This window comes from Hydra vulgaris, chromosome 01 (assembly GCF_038396675.1).
Source record: "Hydra vulgaris chromosome 01, alternate assembly HydraT2T_AEP".
NCBI classification, from domain to species: Eukaryota; Metazoa; Cnidaria; class Hydrozoa; order Anthoathecata; family Hydridae; genus Hydra; species Hydra vulgaris.
The window spans coordinates 26,837,777-26,856,523 of NC_088920.1; the positions used below are offsets into that span (position 1 = coordinate 26,837,777).

At 28.1% G+C, this 18,747-nt stretch overlaps 1 protein-coding gene and 2 long non-coding RNA genes across 5 annotated transcripts; 1 reads left to right on the plus strand and 2 right to left on the minus strand.

Moving 5' to 3' along the window:
- Positions 1–4: 4 nt before the first annotated feature.
- On the plus strand, positions 5–16,526 carry LOC136075247 (uncharacterized). Of its 2 annotated transcripts, none has more exons than XR_010635769.1 (2): positions 5–84; positions 15,428–16,526. It is a non-coding gene; the product is annotated as an uncharacterized LOC136075247 (long non-coding RNA). The 2 variants fall into 2 exon arrangements; XR_010635768.1 differs by having other exon boundaries at positions 68–196.
- Positions 3,660–8,437, minus strand: LOC136075245 (uncharacterized). Of its 2 annotated transcripts, XR_010635767.1 has the most exons (3): positions 4,524–8,418; positions 4,386–4,454; positions 3,660–3,840 (listed from the first exon to the last, which is right to left on the minus strand). It is a non-coding gene; the product is annotated as an uncharacterized LOC136075245 (long non-coding RNA). The 2 variants fall into 2 exon arrangements; XR_010635766.1 differs by having other exon boundaries at positions 4,386–8,437.
- LOC136075246 (C5a anaphylatoxin chemotactic receptor 1-like) lies at positions 15,990–18,062 on the minus strand. The gene is made up of 2 exons (XM_065787789.1): positions 17,869–18,062; positions 15,990–17,615 (listed from the first exon to the last, which is right to left on the minus strand). Exon 2 carries the CDS (start codon positions 17,587–17,589, stop codon positions 16,501–16,503), a length of 1,089 nt encoding a protein of 362 aa, XP_065643861.1. The 5' UTR covers positions 17,590–17,615; positions 17,869–18,062; the 3' UTR covers positions 15,990–16,500.
- Positions 18,063–18,747: the final 685 nt, after the last annotated feature.

Here is an 18,747-nt window from a genome sequence, read left to right on the forward strand (position 1 = left end):
AAATTATGAGGTTCGTTTTTGTTTAGAATTTAATAAGAATGCCAAATCTGACAAGTTTAAAGAAATTTGAAATTAGCTTGCTGGGTAAATTTTTTTTTTTAAAAAAAAAAGATAAAGTGAAAAAAGGAATTGAGGAATAGTATACTAAGATTATTATTAACCATCAAAGAAAGAATTTTTTTATGTTACAATATAGGTATTTTTTTCTATGCTTTATATAAGGTTACTTTCTATATATATATATATATATATATATATATATATATATATATATATATATATATATATATATATATATATATATATATATGTTTGTGTGCCACAAAATTTGAAATCAATTTTTGAAAGCTTTTTTCTCAACCAATTTTGCTCAAATTTTGCACACTTAATCATTTTTGATGACAATACAAGGAAATGTAAAAATTTGATCAAAAAAAGTTAATTAAGTTAACAAAAATTTAATTTGTATTTCCCCATACATTTTATTTATTTGATATGAATTGCGTATTACGTCACAAAAATCATTGATTTGCAAATTATTTGCAGTTTCGAAGACATTAAAGCGCAGCGATTCAAAACCTATTGTTTTTTAAGTCTTAAGTTATTAAGTTAAAATTTAGTTAAAAACAAAAATTTAGTTAAAAACAAAAATTTAGTAAAAAACAGTAATTTTTAAATTTAAAAAAAAAAAAAAACAGTAATTTTTCCTTCTACAAAAGATAACAAAAAAAGAATTTCTAGGCCCAATAGAATTCTGCTTGCATAAAGCATGGATTTGAAAAAAGAATTTTTTTTTGATTTACTAGTTTTTTTTTTAATTTCGGTTTATAAATCCGAACTTATATTTTTTACAAAACACGCTTAAAACTATTTATTTCTAGCGTGGCTTGCGGTCAAATGCACATTTTCTAACAGCTGTTCTATTATAATTTTAATAAGATTTAATATGTTGATATAAGTTTTAAACTTTAATGATGAATAAAAAAACTTATTTTCGACATATCGAGATTTACTAATCGGCGATTTTTAAAGCCTGTTTTTATCAGTGATTAAAATAACTATATTCTGATTTTTAAGGCCAGTTTTCACTGATTTTTTTTTTTTTTTTAGTTATGAGATATAAAGTTTTTGCTGACAACAAGTAAAAGTCAATAAACGGGGGGGGGGGGCGGTCATAATAAGCTTGGGATGGTTTTCCAAAAATTAATAAACGTCCCTTCCCCCCTCCCCTCCTTTCCTCCTCCACCTACTATTTTTTATTGAACACTCGAGATTACATAGCTAAAAGTTTTTTACACACTTTCATTTTTAATTAAATCACCTATATTTACTTAGTACTATTTATATTCTGGTATTAAAAATTGAAAATGAAATCACAAAATAAATTGCATAGTAAGAAATATGTAGATAAAAAATGTACTTAGTGCATTTAATATTGAAAACAGTTTCTATAATGCTATCGCTTATAACAATATTAAGTCTCATAGTATAAATATCTAGGTCATCTGCATATCTCAAACGGTATGCAGAATGACAAAGATATCTTAAAACAAGTATACTCTATCTATGCTAAAGCTAACCTTATCCGTAGAAAGTTCAGCAAAACAAAAATACAAACAAAGATCGTGTTATTTAATGCCTTTTGTAGATTAATTTATGGATGTCAGTTATGGTACCTCCAGTGAAAAGAATTATTCCATCGTCTATGTTTTTTTTTTTTGTTTCTTTTTTAAACATCTTCGCTTTCAACAAGGCTGCAAGCAGCCACTAATTAAAGTTGGAAGTTACTGAAAGAGAAAAGATAAAGATTGTAGAGCAAGATAATGATTGACGGAAGACTATGTGGTGCATATGATAATGCACTTCGCTTGATATTAAATAAACCACCATGGAAAAGTGCTGGTGAATTATTTGTGAAGCATGTTACTCATTCATTTAATATTGTTATTCGTAAGCAACAAGATTCATCATTGCAACTGGTACATAATAGTAAAAACCTCATCATAAAAACTTTAGTTAACTCAGATTCTTGAATTCTCCATTAATGTCTAAATAGAGAGCTGAGTTATATTTATAACATTTCAATTTTTTTTCTCTTCAGGTTTTGTTCATATTCAAGTGCGTTTTTTTAATCAACTGTATTTTTACCCATTGTATATTTATTATCTTGTGCCTTAAGCCTGACAATAAATTTGATTTTGATTGTTTGATATTTGTGGTTTAAAGAAGTTTGGAAAATGCTTAGTAGTATATGATTTTAAAAATTAAACATAAAAAGTAGGGGAAAAGGGCCTATGATGACATATATAACTTTGAAATTTCATTATTAAGTATCCTGAAGACCAATGATAAAAGTTTTGATATGGATACATTCCTTATTACATGTAGAACAATAATAACCCACGGAGTTTTCATCAGTTTTGTTTTTTTTATAAGTTATATATAATAGGCAACCGCTGCTCTTGTGATGGCATAGGGGAGGATGGGGCTGGTTAAGATCAAAGGCAACATAATGATTTCATTAAACCTTAGAGTCTTCCCTCAGAAAAGCCAGAAATGACTCGGAACCATCCTTTACAAACAGCAGCATTGTAAAGTTTCGCGCATGCGCATACGATATATTGCGTTTTTATTTATTTTTTGGTCCAAAAAAAAAACTTTTTGAGCATCTTTTTCTTTTTACTTTACTTAAAAAGTTTTTCTTAAAAAGAAAAAAGGTTTTTCCAACTCATTAATATTGCAACACACCCAACTCTTCAGTAGCCATCATGGGAAGAAGTCATCATTTTCATTAAAAACAAGTTGTATCTGCCTTGTTCAAAAAATAAAACTTAAGTAAGTATTCCATTAAATGTACAAAACTTGGATATAAAATGCATGAAAATTCCCTTTCTGCACAGTTAATAATAAAATCACAATCTTAAATATATGAAGGGATAAAAACTACAACAACACATCCCAAAATCGATTTTTGTTGATTATAAAAACAATATTTGTGTACAAGGGACGTATTCTTATTAAAACTAATGTAAAGTCAGTATAGTCATGTAGGTCTAATCACTTTTTTACCAAAACCAATTTTTGTGAACATACCCAGTGAAAAAGCGCACATGGGATACGCGGGGATTTTTCCATATGTAACCCATGTGGGGATTATTATTTTGTCCCATGTGGGTTTCATATGGTAAATCCCATATGGAATACGCGTGGGTTTTTACCATGTGTAACCCATATGGGGATTATTATTTTGTCCCATGTGGGTTTTATATGGTAAATCCCACATGGGTTTTATGTGGCAAATCCTACATGGGATATAGGTGGAAAATACTACATGTTATAGATCTTAAATGCCACATATTTTAACCCAAATGGTATAAAAGTAGTCAATACTAGACAAATGAAAGTCCGAATGCTTCTATGATAATTTTTAAAATTGTTTTCATTTAAAAATTACTTAAATAGTAATTTAAAATTAATCATCGAAGTTTTCAGAGAGGCTTAACTTAATCTGGAATTTGCTACTTTATCCCATTTGGTATTCAAAATGTGTAGCATTTTTGATCTTTTACATGTGATGTTTTCCACCTATAACCTATGTGGGATTTACCTTATGGGGATTTAAACTATTATGACGAAATTTTATAAAATTAAAAAACGTGTTGCAAAATGAATTTATTTTAAAATAAATGCTAATAATCAATACATCCAAAATGAATATTAAAAATATTATTTTTTCTTTTGCGATTTACACGCCGTTTTTTGTCGATTGAATTAATTATATCGCTTCGGCTTGCATAATACCAAGGTTTTTAGTATCTTCTAACTTTCTTCAAACATTTTCTAAAAAAAATAAATACAAATATATATAAATATATATATATATATATATATATATATATATATATATAGAGAGAGAGAGAGAGAGAGAGAGAGAGAGAGAGAGAGAGAGAGAGAGAGAGAGAGAAAGAGAGAGAGAGAGAGAGAGAGAGAGAGAGAGAGAAAGAGAGAGAGAGAGAGTGAGAGAGAGACAGAGAGAGAGACAGAGAGAGAGACAGAGAGAGAGACAGAGAGAGAGAGAGAGAGAGAGAGAGAGAGAGAGAGAGAGAGAGAGAGAGAGAGAGAGAGAGAGAGAGAGAGAGCAATTTTAATAAGGAACCTTATTAGTCGAGCAATTTTAATTATTAGCCATGTCGAAGTCATTAATGACTACAATATTTCACAAATAATTATTTCCTAATTTATTACTTACAATGACATGTCGAAGTCATTAATGACTACAATATTTCACAAATAATTATTTCCTAATTTATTACTTACAATGACATGTCGAAGTCATTAATGACTACAATATTTCACAAATAATTATTTCCTAATTTATTACTTACAATGACAAACGTATTATGGGTAATTGAACACATATTATGCGTAATGAGCTTGAACCCATGAGGAGAACCCTGAAAAAAAGTGATCAATTAGGATAAGTAGTTAAACAAAAAAACAAAAACAAAAATGTAAAAACCTACTTTTTCAATGATGTAGACGTTGGGTGCAATAGCCACTGGATGCAAAAGTATCTTTACTTTTTCGTCACACACACAGCCTTCTATAATAACAGGCCTTGACATCGCGCAAAATGCCGTAAAAACTGAAGGCCGATTAAACTTTCACTTTTACTTATATTGATATATTTTTATATTAGGTAGGGTGTAATGGCAGTCTATGCTTTCTAATAATAATCTCTAGTAAAGACGGAAATATAAAAAGAAAACCAAAAAATTGTTAAAAGATAATCATATTTTTTCGTATTTCAAATTTCATTAAAAATATTTATGTAATATTAAATAGTATCAATAACAAGCAGAACCATAACAAAGCATATATCTATATATTAGAAAGATAACTGTATTTTTAATTTTTTTTGCTAAAAATATCTCAACAGGGTAAATATTTACAAATCCAAACATAATGAGAGACATATAGGCTAATGAGAAAATAAAAACATAGTAAAAAACAAGTAAATAGCATAATAAATTACAAAACTAATTTTCACATAAATTTTGATAGCTTTAGTATTTTGGGAGTGGTAATTAGTGAGTAATTCTTTAGCAGAATATTAGAATATACTCTGCATTGTTTTTATGTGATTTTAAATTTATATTTAGCAGCAATGAACTGAAACTGAGTAACACAAAATGTTCTGCATAAAGGGTCAGTAGCACCTTGAAAAAAAAGCAAAATATTGACCATTAGACAAGAGTATCAGAAGGAATTTCAGGTCCGCCTCAGTTTAGGCTATACAGATAACTTCCATATTTATAATAATAATTGGTAGAATCATCATAAATTTTTATTTCGCTTTTTTGCACATAGCCAGCTATGTAAACTATATCCACTAATGTAGATTTATTAACTGAGCTTTCAAGATCATGTATATTATCCAGAAGTTCTTTTTCATCAGTAGAAATATCTCTAAAACATATGTCACAAGTATGACCATCGATACCATCAACAGGAATGTCAAATTGTAATATCAATTTAGTATGTTGAATATTAATTTTTTCAATTACAGATTTAGCATTTATAAAGTAAGTACCTCCAGATCCCTGTCAAAGCTTAGAAAAAGCTTTTTCAAGTGGATCTGTTGAAAACTAACCTAATAAGACGTACTTTGCTCCATTACTCAACAAAGTTTCTACGAGATCAATAAAGCCATAACATGAATGCACTATTACATTGCTGGTATCTAGCGTAAGCTGTTTTACACGCTTACCTGTAGGTTTCATAAAATTTGACAGTTCAGCAATATTTCGTAGCAGTTGTAACTGTTGATCACCAACTCCGCATAATTCATTTCTAAACCAAATGCCAGCACAATTTGACATTAACAACATTCAAAAAAAAAATATTTTTTCAATAAATACAGCAGTACCTTCAAATGCTTTATTTTCAATCTCTGGATGCGTTCTTAATGCAGCTACTGTTTCTTCGCAAAAAACAGACAAACAAAACTTTACAAAATGTCTCTATTGGTTTTGGATAAACCGATTTAGCTGTAAGTTTAGTGAGTTTAAAAAGACTATTGCACTCAGTTTTATATAAAGTTTCTAAATCACTCCACTTAGTCAAAGCCAGTTCTTTATTGTTCAAAAATTGAAGTTCGTCAGTCTTTTCTGTCAACCAATTGTTTCGTATAGATTTTAAGAGATGCACATAATCATACAATAAATAAATACCTGATGTTGTTAACCATGGTTTACTATCAACTGTTTTAAACATTCCAAAAAATCTTTGATTTACAGGGTTACCATCAGTAATTATTACCAGTGTCTTACTATTTTCAATATTATTTATCGTATTAACAATTTGTTGACATTGAGCAAACTGAAATTCAGAGGAAAGATTTGCAACAGGTTGAGCTCTACATATAAGTTCTGGACCTCCAAAAAGACATTAAATCATAAATGATAAAATTGTTTTGGCTAACTTTTCAGGGTAGTTTACTGCTTGACCAAACAAAGCACCTCTTTGGTAAAGTAATGAAGCTTTGACATAGACCTCATCAATTAGTAGTATGGAAGTTCTTTTCAATGGATTTAAATTCATAAAAATACTATTTATGAAACTTAGGTCCTCCATTGAGGTTATTTTTGAAGTCAATCGTGTTAAAGTCCTTATATTTGGCAACTTGTAGTCAATACACAAACAATCATATTCAATCATATTTGCTATGCGAGTTCGTCGCATAGCAAAATACTCATATGCTCTACATATAATATCTGAAGTATATAAAACTTCACCAACATTAACTTTTCTCATAGCATTAAGGTGTTCGAATAGAATATTTGACTAAAGCAACTTTCTTTATTTTTTAAAAATCTAACTGCTTCAAATAAAGCTGATTTTGTTTTTATTAACTTTAATTTGTTTACAGCTAAAGATGAAATATTTCAAGTTGTGCCATTATGGTTAGCTACAAATGAATAATCATTGAAAATTACTAAAATAAATAATGGAACACCAAGTTTGTACATTTTTGATTGTATGAGTAAACTTTTTTTATTAAGCTGGAAAACAATAACATCATTATTATCACTTAACAAAGATTGAATATCGTCAAATATAAGTTCATCCTTTTTTAGAAAATCATCTAACTCATCTGGTAAAATGCTTCGAAAACCGCTTGAAGTTACAGTTTTTCTAACTTTACTTGATGGTGTGGCTCAACAACTAGGCGGAATATTTTTAAAAACAGATGGTGGGTTTAAAGGTCATTGCTTCCCATATTTGCTTTCAAAAGGTGCTTCATTTGGCCAATGAAGTTGACATACTGCTGTATAGCCTGTAACAATAAAACCAGTTCTTGGGATAGCTTCACTACATCTTTTTCTCTCCTCTAGATTCTTCGGGAATTTATAAATTGATATTTTTGTTGTAGTTGAGTATTGATATTTTTGTTGTAGTTGTAATTGATACTGTAGTTGTATAAATTGATATTTTTGTTGTAGTTGAGATCTACTTGCAAAAAGATACACAGCATTTTAAAGGCATATTACTTATTAAAAAAACTTATCGTTAGTTTGACAATATTATTACCTTACAATGTAACACCTTGAACCTTACAACGTTATCGTCTTGAAGTTGCACTATCTAATTTATAAACCAATCAAATTTTAAAGATTTATTAAAAAAGCGTGAACACAAACTTTCGTCTAATGTTAAAAAATGAAAATGTAAACACAGTATTAGGAATTGGCCTTCAGTTTAATAACTTTGTTGCGCGATGTCAAGGCCTGTTATTATAGAAGGCCGTGGTCACACATAATATAATATTCTGAAACTAATAAACAAACATCTAAATTTCTCTAAGTAAATTTATTCTTTGATCATTGCCTTCATATCCTATCTTATTTTCATATCATAATCTATTATGGTATTATTTATATAACATATCACAACAATATTATTAAATTTGTGATGTTCAAATATCATATGAACATTCTCTAACATGTCCATATGATATTTGAATATAGTTCTTGAGTATATTATCTGCAAACAATTGACTGACGCAAGTTTAAATGTTGTCAAAAACCAAGCATGCATGCATTTTTTTTTTTTTTTAATAAAAAAATTGAGTCAAATTTTTTTTATTAAAAAAAAGTATTAAAATAGGGGTGAGATAAGGAGGTTTCTGTAACTTTTTTTAAGTTCCAAAACTTTTAACTTTATATATAATAAGGTTCATAAAACTTAATGGACTTACGAACTACATTGAGGAACAAAAACAGGATACTTACAGAAACTTTTCAATTTTTAATCTGGAGTACCACAGTGTAATTGGGAATAAAGTCTCTGGGTCTAGTATTCAAAGTAATATGATCTAAAGTAACATTTGAATAAAATGCATTAAAATGCATGCAGTTATACATATAACTCCTGATAGTTAATATATGTATAACTAGTTATACATAAAATTTATTATATAAACTTATTTTTTAAGGTTATGCTTGAACAAATTAGTACCAATTAATTCAAACTCAAGATTTAGTTCAAGTTCTTATTTGTTCATTGCTTTTTCACTATTTTATATTTATTTGATCAAATTTGTTAACTAGTACTAATTCTTACTACAGTAAGAATTTTTATCATTGTTGAACGTGAGTTTATTAGTAACTTAATTTTACTTTCAACATATTTTGACAACACCCTTTACATTTTAAATGATGACAGCTTTACTTTTCTATTGATGTTAAATTTATTACGTTTCAATAACTCAGATTGAATTTTAACTGAATTATTGTAAGCTTTGTAAGGGTTTGTTGTATATCAAATGCCAGTAGATAGAGGGGCAGTGTGAGTTTAACAATAACTGACAATGGGGAGGGAATGTTGAGACCAAAATAATGTCAATTAAAAAATTGAATTAAAAAAAAAAGTAAAATATTTTATTTAAAAAAAAAGTAAAACAATTTATGCTAGCTATGAGCAGGTTTTAGAGGTATTTACACCAACAATGCGGTCTAAAAACTTCTTGCTTTGTTGCTTAAAACTGTAGAGGATCATAGGAAAAACAATTTAAATTCAGAAATTAGTTTGCTTATCTGAAAGAACAATTTATGTTTGTTTTTTTTACTTTTAGTACAGTTGAGAATAAATGTATAATTGAACCAGGAAAAATTTATGGTATATGCATTTTTTATATTATATTAACAATTCAGATATACAATCATAATATGATAACAAAAACTGAAATCATTTTCAATGGGAGATGGCAAAAAATTGACTGAGTTTGATAAAGGGTGAAGGTGTTCAATAAACGGGTCATCATCTGACATCATTATGCATAGATGACCCTATGATTTAGGTAAAATAAGTAATCAAATTGCCATATTTCTCTTTAGAAAGTGTAAGAAAAAAGCATTGTTATGCTGAGAACCTGCCTAATGAGCAACCTATTTTATAAATTTGAGAGACAGAAGTGGAAGTGCGAATCGCAAAAGAACTAATAACAATGCTCTAAATTGATTTTAACTTTGTAGGCTAACATTAATATAGTATTTAGAAATAATAAATGAAGTTTAAATGATTTTTATAATTTGTATTTATTTCCATTAATTGTCAGTTGTCAGTCTCTATTTTATAAAATGAATTAAAAAACTATTTATTTGTAGTACAATAATAATACATAAATACTAGTTTCCTAATGCTATTATCATCACAATGTTAATGGTATTCATTTTAAAGTGAAATTTTGTATCAATTTTATTGTTTTAATGTTATATTTATATATATATATATATATATATATATATATATATATATATATATATATATATATATATATATATATATATATATATATATATTACTTTATTTACAACACCATTTGATATACAACAAACCCATACAAAGCTTACAATAATTCAGTAAAGATTCAATCTGAGTTAATGAAACGTAATAAATTTAACATCAATAGAAGAGTAAAGCTGTCATCATTTAAAATGTAAAGGGTGTTGTCAAAATATGTTGAAATTAAAATTAAGTTACTAATAAAATCACGTTCAACAATGATAAATATTCTTACTGTAGTAAGAATTAGTACTAGTTAACAAATTTGATCAAATAAATATAAAATAGTGAAAAAACAATGAACAAATAAGAACTTGAACTAAATCTTGAGTTTGAATTAATTGGTACTAATTTGTTTAAGCATAACCTTAAAAAATAAGTTTATATAATAAGTTTTATGTATAACTTGTTATACATATATTAACTATCAGGAGTTATATGCATAACTGCATGCATTTTAAAGCATTTTATTTAATTTATATGTTACTTTAGATCATATTACTTTGAATACTGGACCCAGAGACTTTATTCCCAATTACACTGTGGTACTCCAGATTGAAAATTGAAAAGTTTCTGCAAATATCCTGTTTTTGTTCCTCAATGTAGTTCGTAAGTCCCTTAAGTCTTAAGGACCTTATTATATCTAAAGTTAAAAGTTTTGGAGCATAAAAAAAGTTACAGAAACCCATCTCCATCCTATTTTTTTTCTTTTTTCAATAAAGAAAATTGGGAATTCTTTGACCTGCATTTCTTTGTGGGACACTGCGGTGTCCCATGCATGCAAGATTGGTTTTTGACAACATTTCAACTTGATCAGTTAATTGTTTGCAAATAATTTACTCAAGATCTATATTGAAATAACTATTATATTATCCTAATAATACGTCTATTTGCACAAATCTTAATCTTATTTCTATAAAGAAAGATAAACATTATTCGTGGTACTTACACACTTGCTTGCCATTCTCTATATTAATATAAAATATTTTCACATAATATAAACGTCACGCAATGCAACGTCGATTTAAAAATTTTTTTTAGTTTTTTTTAAAAAGTTTTTTTTTAGTTTCCAGCTTTCAAATTAATTCCCATGCAAATCCCACAGGAAACCCACGTGGGATTTCCCATGTGTGTAAATACCATATGGTTCCCACATGTAACCCATGTGGGATTACCCACATAGGTTTAAGGTGAAAAATTTCCATACGGATACCACATGGGAAAATCCGTCCCACGTAAATCCCATCAATCCCACACGAAACCCACGCGGAACCCATGTGGGACGCGGTTTTATTTTTCACTGGGTATGACCAGTATGCCATCATAGGCGCTATGCCATCATAGGTGCCTTTCCCCTAGTATGTTAAGATTAAATATATAATTATTTCATAGACTCTAATTTCACTTGGTGTGGTCTAGCACTAGCGATTTGTTTGTATTTAATATCAACTAACCTGCTCGATTTTGTATTTTGTAAATTGTATTTAATTTCGAAGGATAAGTACTTCCCCAAATAATGTTAGAATCTTAATAACTATATTCAAATAATATTCAAACTCAATAACTATGGTAATTGTCTTTGTGCATTTTATACTTTTACTTTTTTTCGTTTATGGGCAATTCCACGCTCAAGTGAGTTATTTTGATAAAATAAATAAATTCAAACAAAATCCAAGTAATCATTGGGTTGCCATATGTTTATAATTTTTAAATTTGGATTAATAAAGTTATTTGTGTTATTTTTTGTTTTGTTTTCAATTTCGAATTAGAGTCATGCGTCATACTTTCTATATAAAGGTAGCTAAACTACATTTTGATAAAAGCGCAAAATTATCCCCGTAAGTAACGATAACTAATTTGATTTAAGGTATATAAATAAACAGTTAAATCAATCTTTTGAATAATTTTACACAGATAATTAACTATTTAATTTAATTTAAAAAGCCAGTTTGTGTAAGTTAAATATTTGGCTTGAAATACTCAACTGAAAACAACAGGTTTAATGCAATGTTTTTTTGTGTCCTGTAAGTAACACAGCACATAATCAACTATAATCCCTAAAATATATATTTTAGGGATTATAGTTGATTATGTGCTAAAAATAATAATTGAACAAAATTTCAATATACAGGAAAACAAATAAATAATTTTGGGATGGTTCAATCAAAAAATTTAATAATTAAGCGACGATAATTGTTACAACATATAGGACCCATTTTTTAACCAAATAAAAATCTAGCAAAAACGCAACACAAGTTACCCAGATAAACTCTCGCTGGAACCCAGTTGAACTAGTTAACTGGGCAACTGGTACAACATATTTAAAAAGTGGTCTCATTAATAATAACAACTTTGGTAAAAATATTTGGAGTTATATACCTTATATAAAAACCGGTACATAGAATACTCTTCATAACCGGTGCATAAAAAAGCTAAATACGCCCTATGGTAAATTTAGACTTGCCTTTCGCTCAATAAAAAACTAAAAACTTTAATAAACGTCATTATTAAACTTTACTTAGCAATAGATATTTTTTTAATACGCTTTTTATCAGTTATGAAAAATAATAAAAAATAATGGTCTTTTAAATTTTACTTTGCAAAAAACTTATTCCAAAACTCCGTGGATTATGATTAGCTGCTTAGTTTTCTCAGTCCTTTGGATAAATAGAATTGCTTCTGAGCTCAGAGTGTATTGCGGCATTGGACATTGTTTTTGTGTAAGTATTCTAGCAGATTTAAAATTAATTTAGTCTAGTTAATAACTTTGAAGCTTGATGACTGGACACCCAGCACTATGTCATCAATGATACCCATATCAAGTGATGTAACATTTATTGCTATCCTTTCTAAAGAAAGAAACAAGAAAACTAAAACACTGTTATGTTTAAGTCTTCTTCATTCTGTTTCACCGCCGTTTCATTGACATAAACTCAGAGAAAGCCTGATTAATAAATGGGTTTTTTGCAAACTCTTATGTGGGAAGTGTATAACAAAATTTGCTTGTTAAACTTTTAACTTTTTGCTTTTAACCTTTGAAACTGAAACTATTATAAAAAGATAATTTTAGCTGCGTCATAGTGATTGTAAATAATTTGTTTTATATTATTTATATTATTTTTATATTGTTATTGACCTTTGACTCTACTCTTATATTTAAATGAAAAAAAAATTAAATTTAAATTGATTTATACCAATTAATGCCTAATTTAAACATAAATACATTAAATACATGCACTGTTATTTAATAAAGGATGTCTCTATATCAGAGAAAGAGAAAGACCTCCATGTAAATTCTTATGCAATAGTTTTAAGATTTCAGTTGGATTTCAATAGGGTGAGGAGGAATGTGTCGCAATTAAAAAGAAATGTCTAGATATGAAAGGAACGCCTAAAAAAGGTTGTTTTTAAGAATATTTCTCTATGAATGATCAATTTTGTAGACACTATCAAAATACAAAAATTACAAAACCATCTGTTTTGAGTTCTTTTTTGCATTATTTTTAGGTAAAAGGTTTTTGTGATGAAAACCTGCTTGGATAAACCTCTTGAATCATGTCCATAAATAGAAGCACAAATTCTTGTTGTCTGTTTAACTGCTCTTTCAATACTTTTGTGTGGCATAGTATGGAATCAAGAACCATGGCATTACCCTTAACATGAACAATGGTCTCAATGGTAAAACTAAATATTTGAACACATTATGAGTCCAAGAATATAGCTCTGTGAGATTCTTTGATTCAATATTTTAAAAAAAGTCAGTTCTTTGTCCACAGATATTTCTAATTTGCCAGAAACTTTTTTGATTTGAAGGATGCAATCCTTAGCAAAAACCAGTTCTTTTACTATATGTTTTTAAGATCTACAGGTAAGTTACTTGAACATATAACTAAAATCATTTTACAGCCATAAAGCTTATCATTTAAAAAAATAATCTATCGCACTTTTACTTAAGTTGATTGATCTTTTACCAATGCTTGCTATTGGAAAATGTTGAACAACTGAATGTTATCTAACACAACTTACTAATTTACCCACAGCTCCACTGAATCTATTATTGGAAGTTGTTTTACCATCAAAACCTTGAACAAGATGCCTAAAAGGAAGCTCATTTTTATGCAGCACACATATAATCCATATTAACTTTGATCTTTGATTAACAATGCGCAACAACCTAAATCTAAATTATTAATAATATTAAAAATAGTATAATACAATAATAAAACGGTATGAAATAAATACGATAAAAGCAAAATAATAAATTTAGCAAAAAAATTACATTATATTAAGCCAGAGGTGGATTGAGACCACATAGTAAGGTTAGCGATTATTAGGTTTTTTTGATTTGGTGATTGGATTCGATTTATACCATATAGGAAGGAAGAAGGGGACAATTTTTTAATTTGATGGATCCAGATTAGGGGGCAATTTTCAGGTTTAATGATTTGTGAGCAGGTAAGCCCAATAATTATAAAACATTTTTATAATTTTTTTTAGAATATATAGTCTTAACTCCAATTATTTTTTTGCGCTACACAATTTTATCAAAATTTCTCATCATTTTTAAACAGCCTCCCTAATTTACTTTCGTATTCAAATAACATGCTTTGTTGAATACGTAAATATACAAAATAAATTCTTTCCACATAATCTAAGGGGTGGGTAGGGGGGATTGTCCCATCCTTTCCCCCTTCCCTCCCCTCCCCCCCCCCCCCCTTCCCTTCCTCCTCCTTCACCCTCATTGATCCTTCACATAAATGTAAAGTATATCAATTTTAGAAAGATTTATTTGATTTTTTAAGTTTGATATGTCTTTTTTTATTTTTTGATGAAACTAACCTGTGTTTTGTGTTCTGAAGTTTAATAATTATAATTAAAAAAATTTAAATTAACATAAATTTTTTTATTATTATTATCATTAAAATCTATTTATTGAAAAATCCTGAATATTCATGGATTGGCGATAAGATTGGTCTTCTTCTCGCCCCTGCTACCTCTATATCTTGTTAGTAATTTCCGGATTGTATTATTTGTTGTTTATCCCTGAGTTTATTTATAGGTAAATTACGTCTTTAAAACTTCCACATAAAAATCAAGAAAATAATTTTAAAAGTAAATAACTTTAAAAGTAAATAATTTTAAAAGTAAATAATTTTTAAAGTAAATAATTTTTAAAGTAAATAATTTTTAAAGTAAATAATTTTAAAAGTAAATAATTTTAAAAGTAAAAATCGCATGCTTACCAACAGATAACTTTAGAGTTTTAAAAAAAACCAGAGTAAAAGGTTTTTTTGTTTTGTACAATTTTATTTTATAATAATTAATGTTTGATTCTATAAGTATTAAACTATACACAGCTAAAATAAAAGCTTACTTGCCCAAAAAAATGTTTTGTAAGTAATGTTGAGTAAAAAATAATGCTAATTTTATTTCGGCGGCGTTTTTTAAGTCTGTATTTTATATTTTTCCTAATATTCCTTACGTCTGAATTTTTTTATTAGGTCAACTGATGATGAAGTCTTGAAACCCTTTTTTCGTGTAAACATCTAATTTTTTAATCGTTTTTTTGTTTTGATTTTAGGTACGCCAAAAAGACCTAATGTTCTTGTCACGGAGCACCGCGAAGTGCAGTTAAATAGAAAGTTTACCCCCTCCTTCCTTATCGACGACACGAAACATGCCCAGAGCGCTCTTACCACTGCGCCACAGCCGCTCTATTGCAGCATAGATAACGCATCTCTGTTCAGGATGCTTGCAAAAAGAATCTTTTCATACCAGCTCCCTGTTCTTATGCTTCCGACGGCAGCGTGCTGTCAAGAATAAATTGAATGCTTACCTATCTAAAATAAAAATAGACTAATAAAAATATATAAATAGGTATTTATCATTAGTTTATGCTGTTCTGATATATTTTGCTTTATAGTGTCTCACTTTTTGACATCTGGGGGTGAAGAGGGGAGATCAGATTAAATCTATGTAGCATAAAACTATAACTTTTATGGCGTATTTATAAAAAAATTTGGAGAGACAGCAACCTCCTTGGATTAATATACTTTTTTATACTTTTAGTATAGGTCTACTTCCTTTTCTCACCCTTTCTTTTTCGTTGTTTTTTTTTTTTGTTTTTTTTGTAATACAACTCATTTCAATTAACACTTTTATTATAAGTTAATGTTATAACATGTCATTTTATTTATTCAAGTGTTGCCAAAAAAAAACACTACATTTTACAAAAATTACGTTATGATATCTTTACAAATAATTTGATAGTGTATGTATATTAAACGTATATAACATCACATAATTTTTTATAAAAAAAAATTGTTATTTAGACTTACCATTAAAAAAACAGTTTTAAATTATGACAATAATCACTTAAATGTAAACCAAAGACGAAAAGCAGTTAAAACAAAATAACACACAGTAAAGTTTAATTAGTCACTATAAATCGTCTCTGTGAGTAAGAGTTTTTGAATAGTCTGTAACAGATCAACCATATCACTTGATTTCCAACTAGCCGTAAAAAACATAAAAATCCTCAGTAAAAAATGGACAGCAAAAATGTAAATAGTGGGGGGAAAATTTGAAAATCTCAATTTTTGAGAAAAGTTTAGAAAATTGAGATTTTAATACTGTCTGAAGTCGAGGATAATTTCAAAGTTTAGGCAATGTAGTTGAGTGTTTTGAAAAAGTAAATCGACGTGTTTTGCGCAACGAAGTTTTATCCCTAGTAAATGATGTCAAAGTGACTATCAACTTGCAGTTTCCGAAGAATGTAAAAACCCGTATAATTTGTTTTCGGTATATAGTCTGCATGTTTGAATATATAAACATATTGGCGCAACTATTTGCTGTGTGTGCAACTTTCAACCAAGAGTTTATTTGATTCAAAGTAGAATTAAATTTCACACCATTTTTACTAACCATCCACGATAAATTGTACACCAAATAAAACAACTCTCTTGGGAAAACAAGAAGTGTAAACACCATTCCCATTGTTAATAGCAAAATTGTAATACTTTTTGACTGTTTAATACATGCTGCTTGAATTTGTTTACTTGTAGAAGTAACCTCACATTTTTTTAAAGTTTTTAAAATTTTTACATTTGTAAAGCTAAAAACTGTTGCAAATAAACATAAACGTAAAATTACAAACGCGCAGTTTGGAATTCCGTATTTATAATCAGCAACATCAGGAACAAAGCAATATTTGTATTTTGGATGAATCCTTAGTGCAAGAATATAATGAAGGTAAAAACATATTGAAACAACTATGTCAAAAAAAAAAGCTATAGTTACTGTTTTTGGTGTTAGTTCGCCGCTAAACGGTGCCACTATTGCTATATATCGATCAACCGCAATTATTAGAAGCACACCACATGATGCGGAAGTCATAATTGGTCCTAGCGAAGGAATAATTTGGCAACCCAAATAACCAAAATCCCATCGCCGATAGTTTGTTAATGTCCAGTAAATATACAAAGGAGGGTTGAGAAGTGAAGACAAAAAATCAATTATTCCCAAATAGAAAATCAATAATTCTGTTGTCGAGCGACGATTTGATTTTCGTTTGTAGCCAAAAACATATATAACAAATACATTTCCAAACACTCCTGCGCTCAAAATTAGCGCAAAAGAAACTACAATACACCACTCCGAAAGAGTAATATCTCTGACGGGAAACCAAATTGGGGTAGATGTGGTAGCAATAGTTAAATTAGAAACCAAGGAAACATTAAGCATGGTTGTTCTTTTTGTGAAGTTTCAATCTGAAAATAACACAAAACTTGATTTAAAAAATATATGTGCATGATATAAAAAAAAACAAAAGACAAAAGTTAACTTTAGATTAACTTTATGTATAATAAATATTATATTAATTATATTTATAATAAATAATTATATTGTAATAAATATTACGCAACATTTTGTAAAACAATTTTTTTCGTATAACAAAATATGTAAGGCATTTAAATATAAATAAATAGAAAAGAGTCTTGCATAGTCAAATGCTATAAAGACCTTTTGTCGTAGCTTTGTTTCTACCGAAACCTCCAGTTCACAATCGGTTCATTCCTAAACTAAATTTTATTCACAAATAAAGAAGTTTATTTAACAATAATTTCAATTTTTCCAATATTTTTCAGCAATTTCCATACAATATTTTTATGCGTACATTGTTCTTAATTCAAAAATAAAATTTACAGTAAAACTTTGATTACTTATGTACTCAGCATAAATTTATTATTAATGCGTCAATATTTAAACATTTAATTATAATTCTCTACATTTTTTAATTAACAGTTTGAGAAATTAATAATAGTTTTAAAAGATGTTTGAAAAATTTGTTTTGAATGTTTGCAATTAAAAAAACTATTTAATAATAATAACGAAAATAATGGCGAATGAAAGAACTTTTAATGATGTAAAATCATTTTCATTATAATTACAAATATTATTATTTTCAAATTAGTTTCAATTAAACAATAAAAAACTTTTTTTAATGTAACGATAAAAAAGCTATAACTTTGATAAAGCTAAAAGCTATATTGGTAAGATAGACGATCAGAACATCCCTATTAAATGCTTTTCTGAAGTGCTAAGACAGAAATGATCGTAAGATCTTCTTAGAGCACCTTTAACGAAAAAACACACAATAAGAATAACGAAAAACTTTTTTGAAATCTCCATGAACTGCAAATATAAGTTCTAAAGACATCGATTAAGCATTGTTTGGCTAACTTTGTGTCTATAAAACTATAACCATTTTAGAATTTTGTTTACAAATTCTCTCTCTCCCTCTCTCTTTCTCTCTCTCTCTCTCTCTCTCTCTCTCTCTCTCTCTCTCTCTCTCTCTCTCTCTCTCTCTCTCTCTCTCTCTCTCTTCTACAAAATAGAATG

What these genes read in the sequence shown, in the direction of transcription:
- LOC136075246 (XM_065787789.1), bottom strand. Translation starts at nt 17,589, where the DNA reads ATGCTTAATGTTTCCTTGGTTTCTAATTTAACTATTGCTACCACATCT.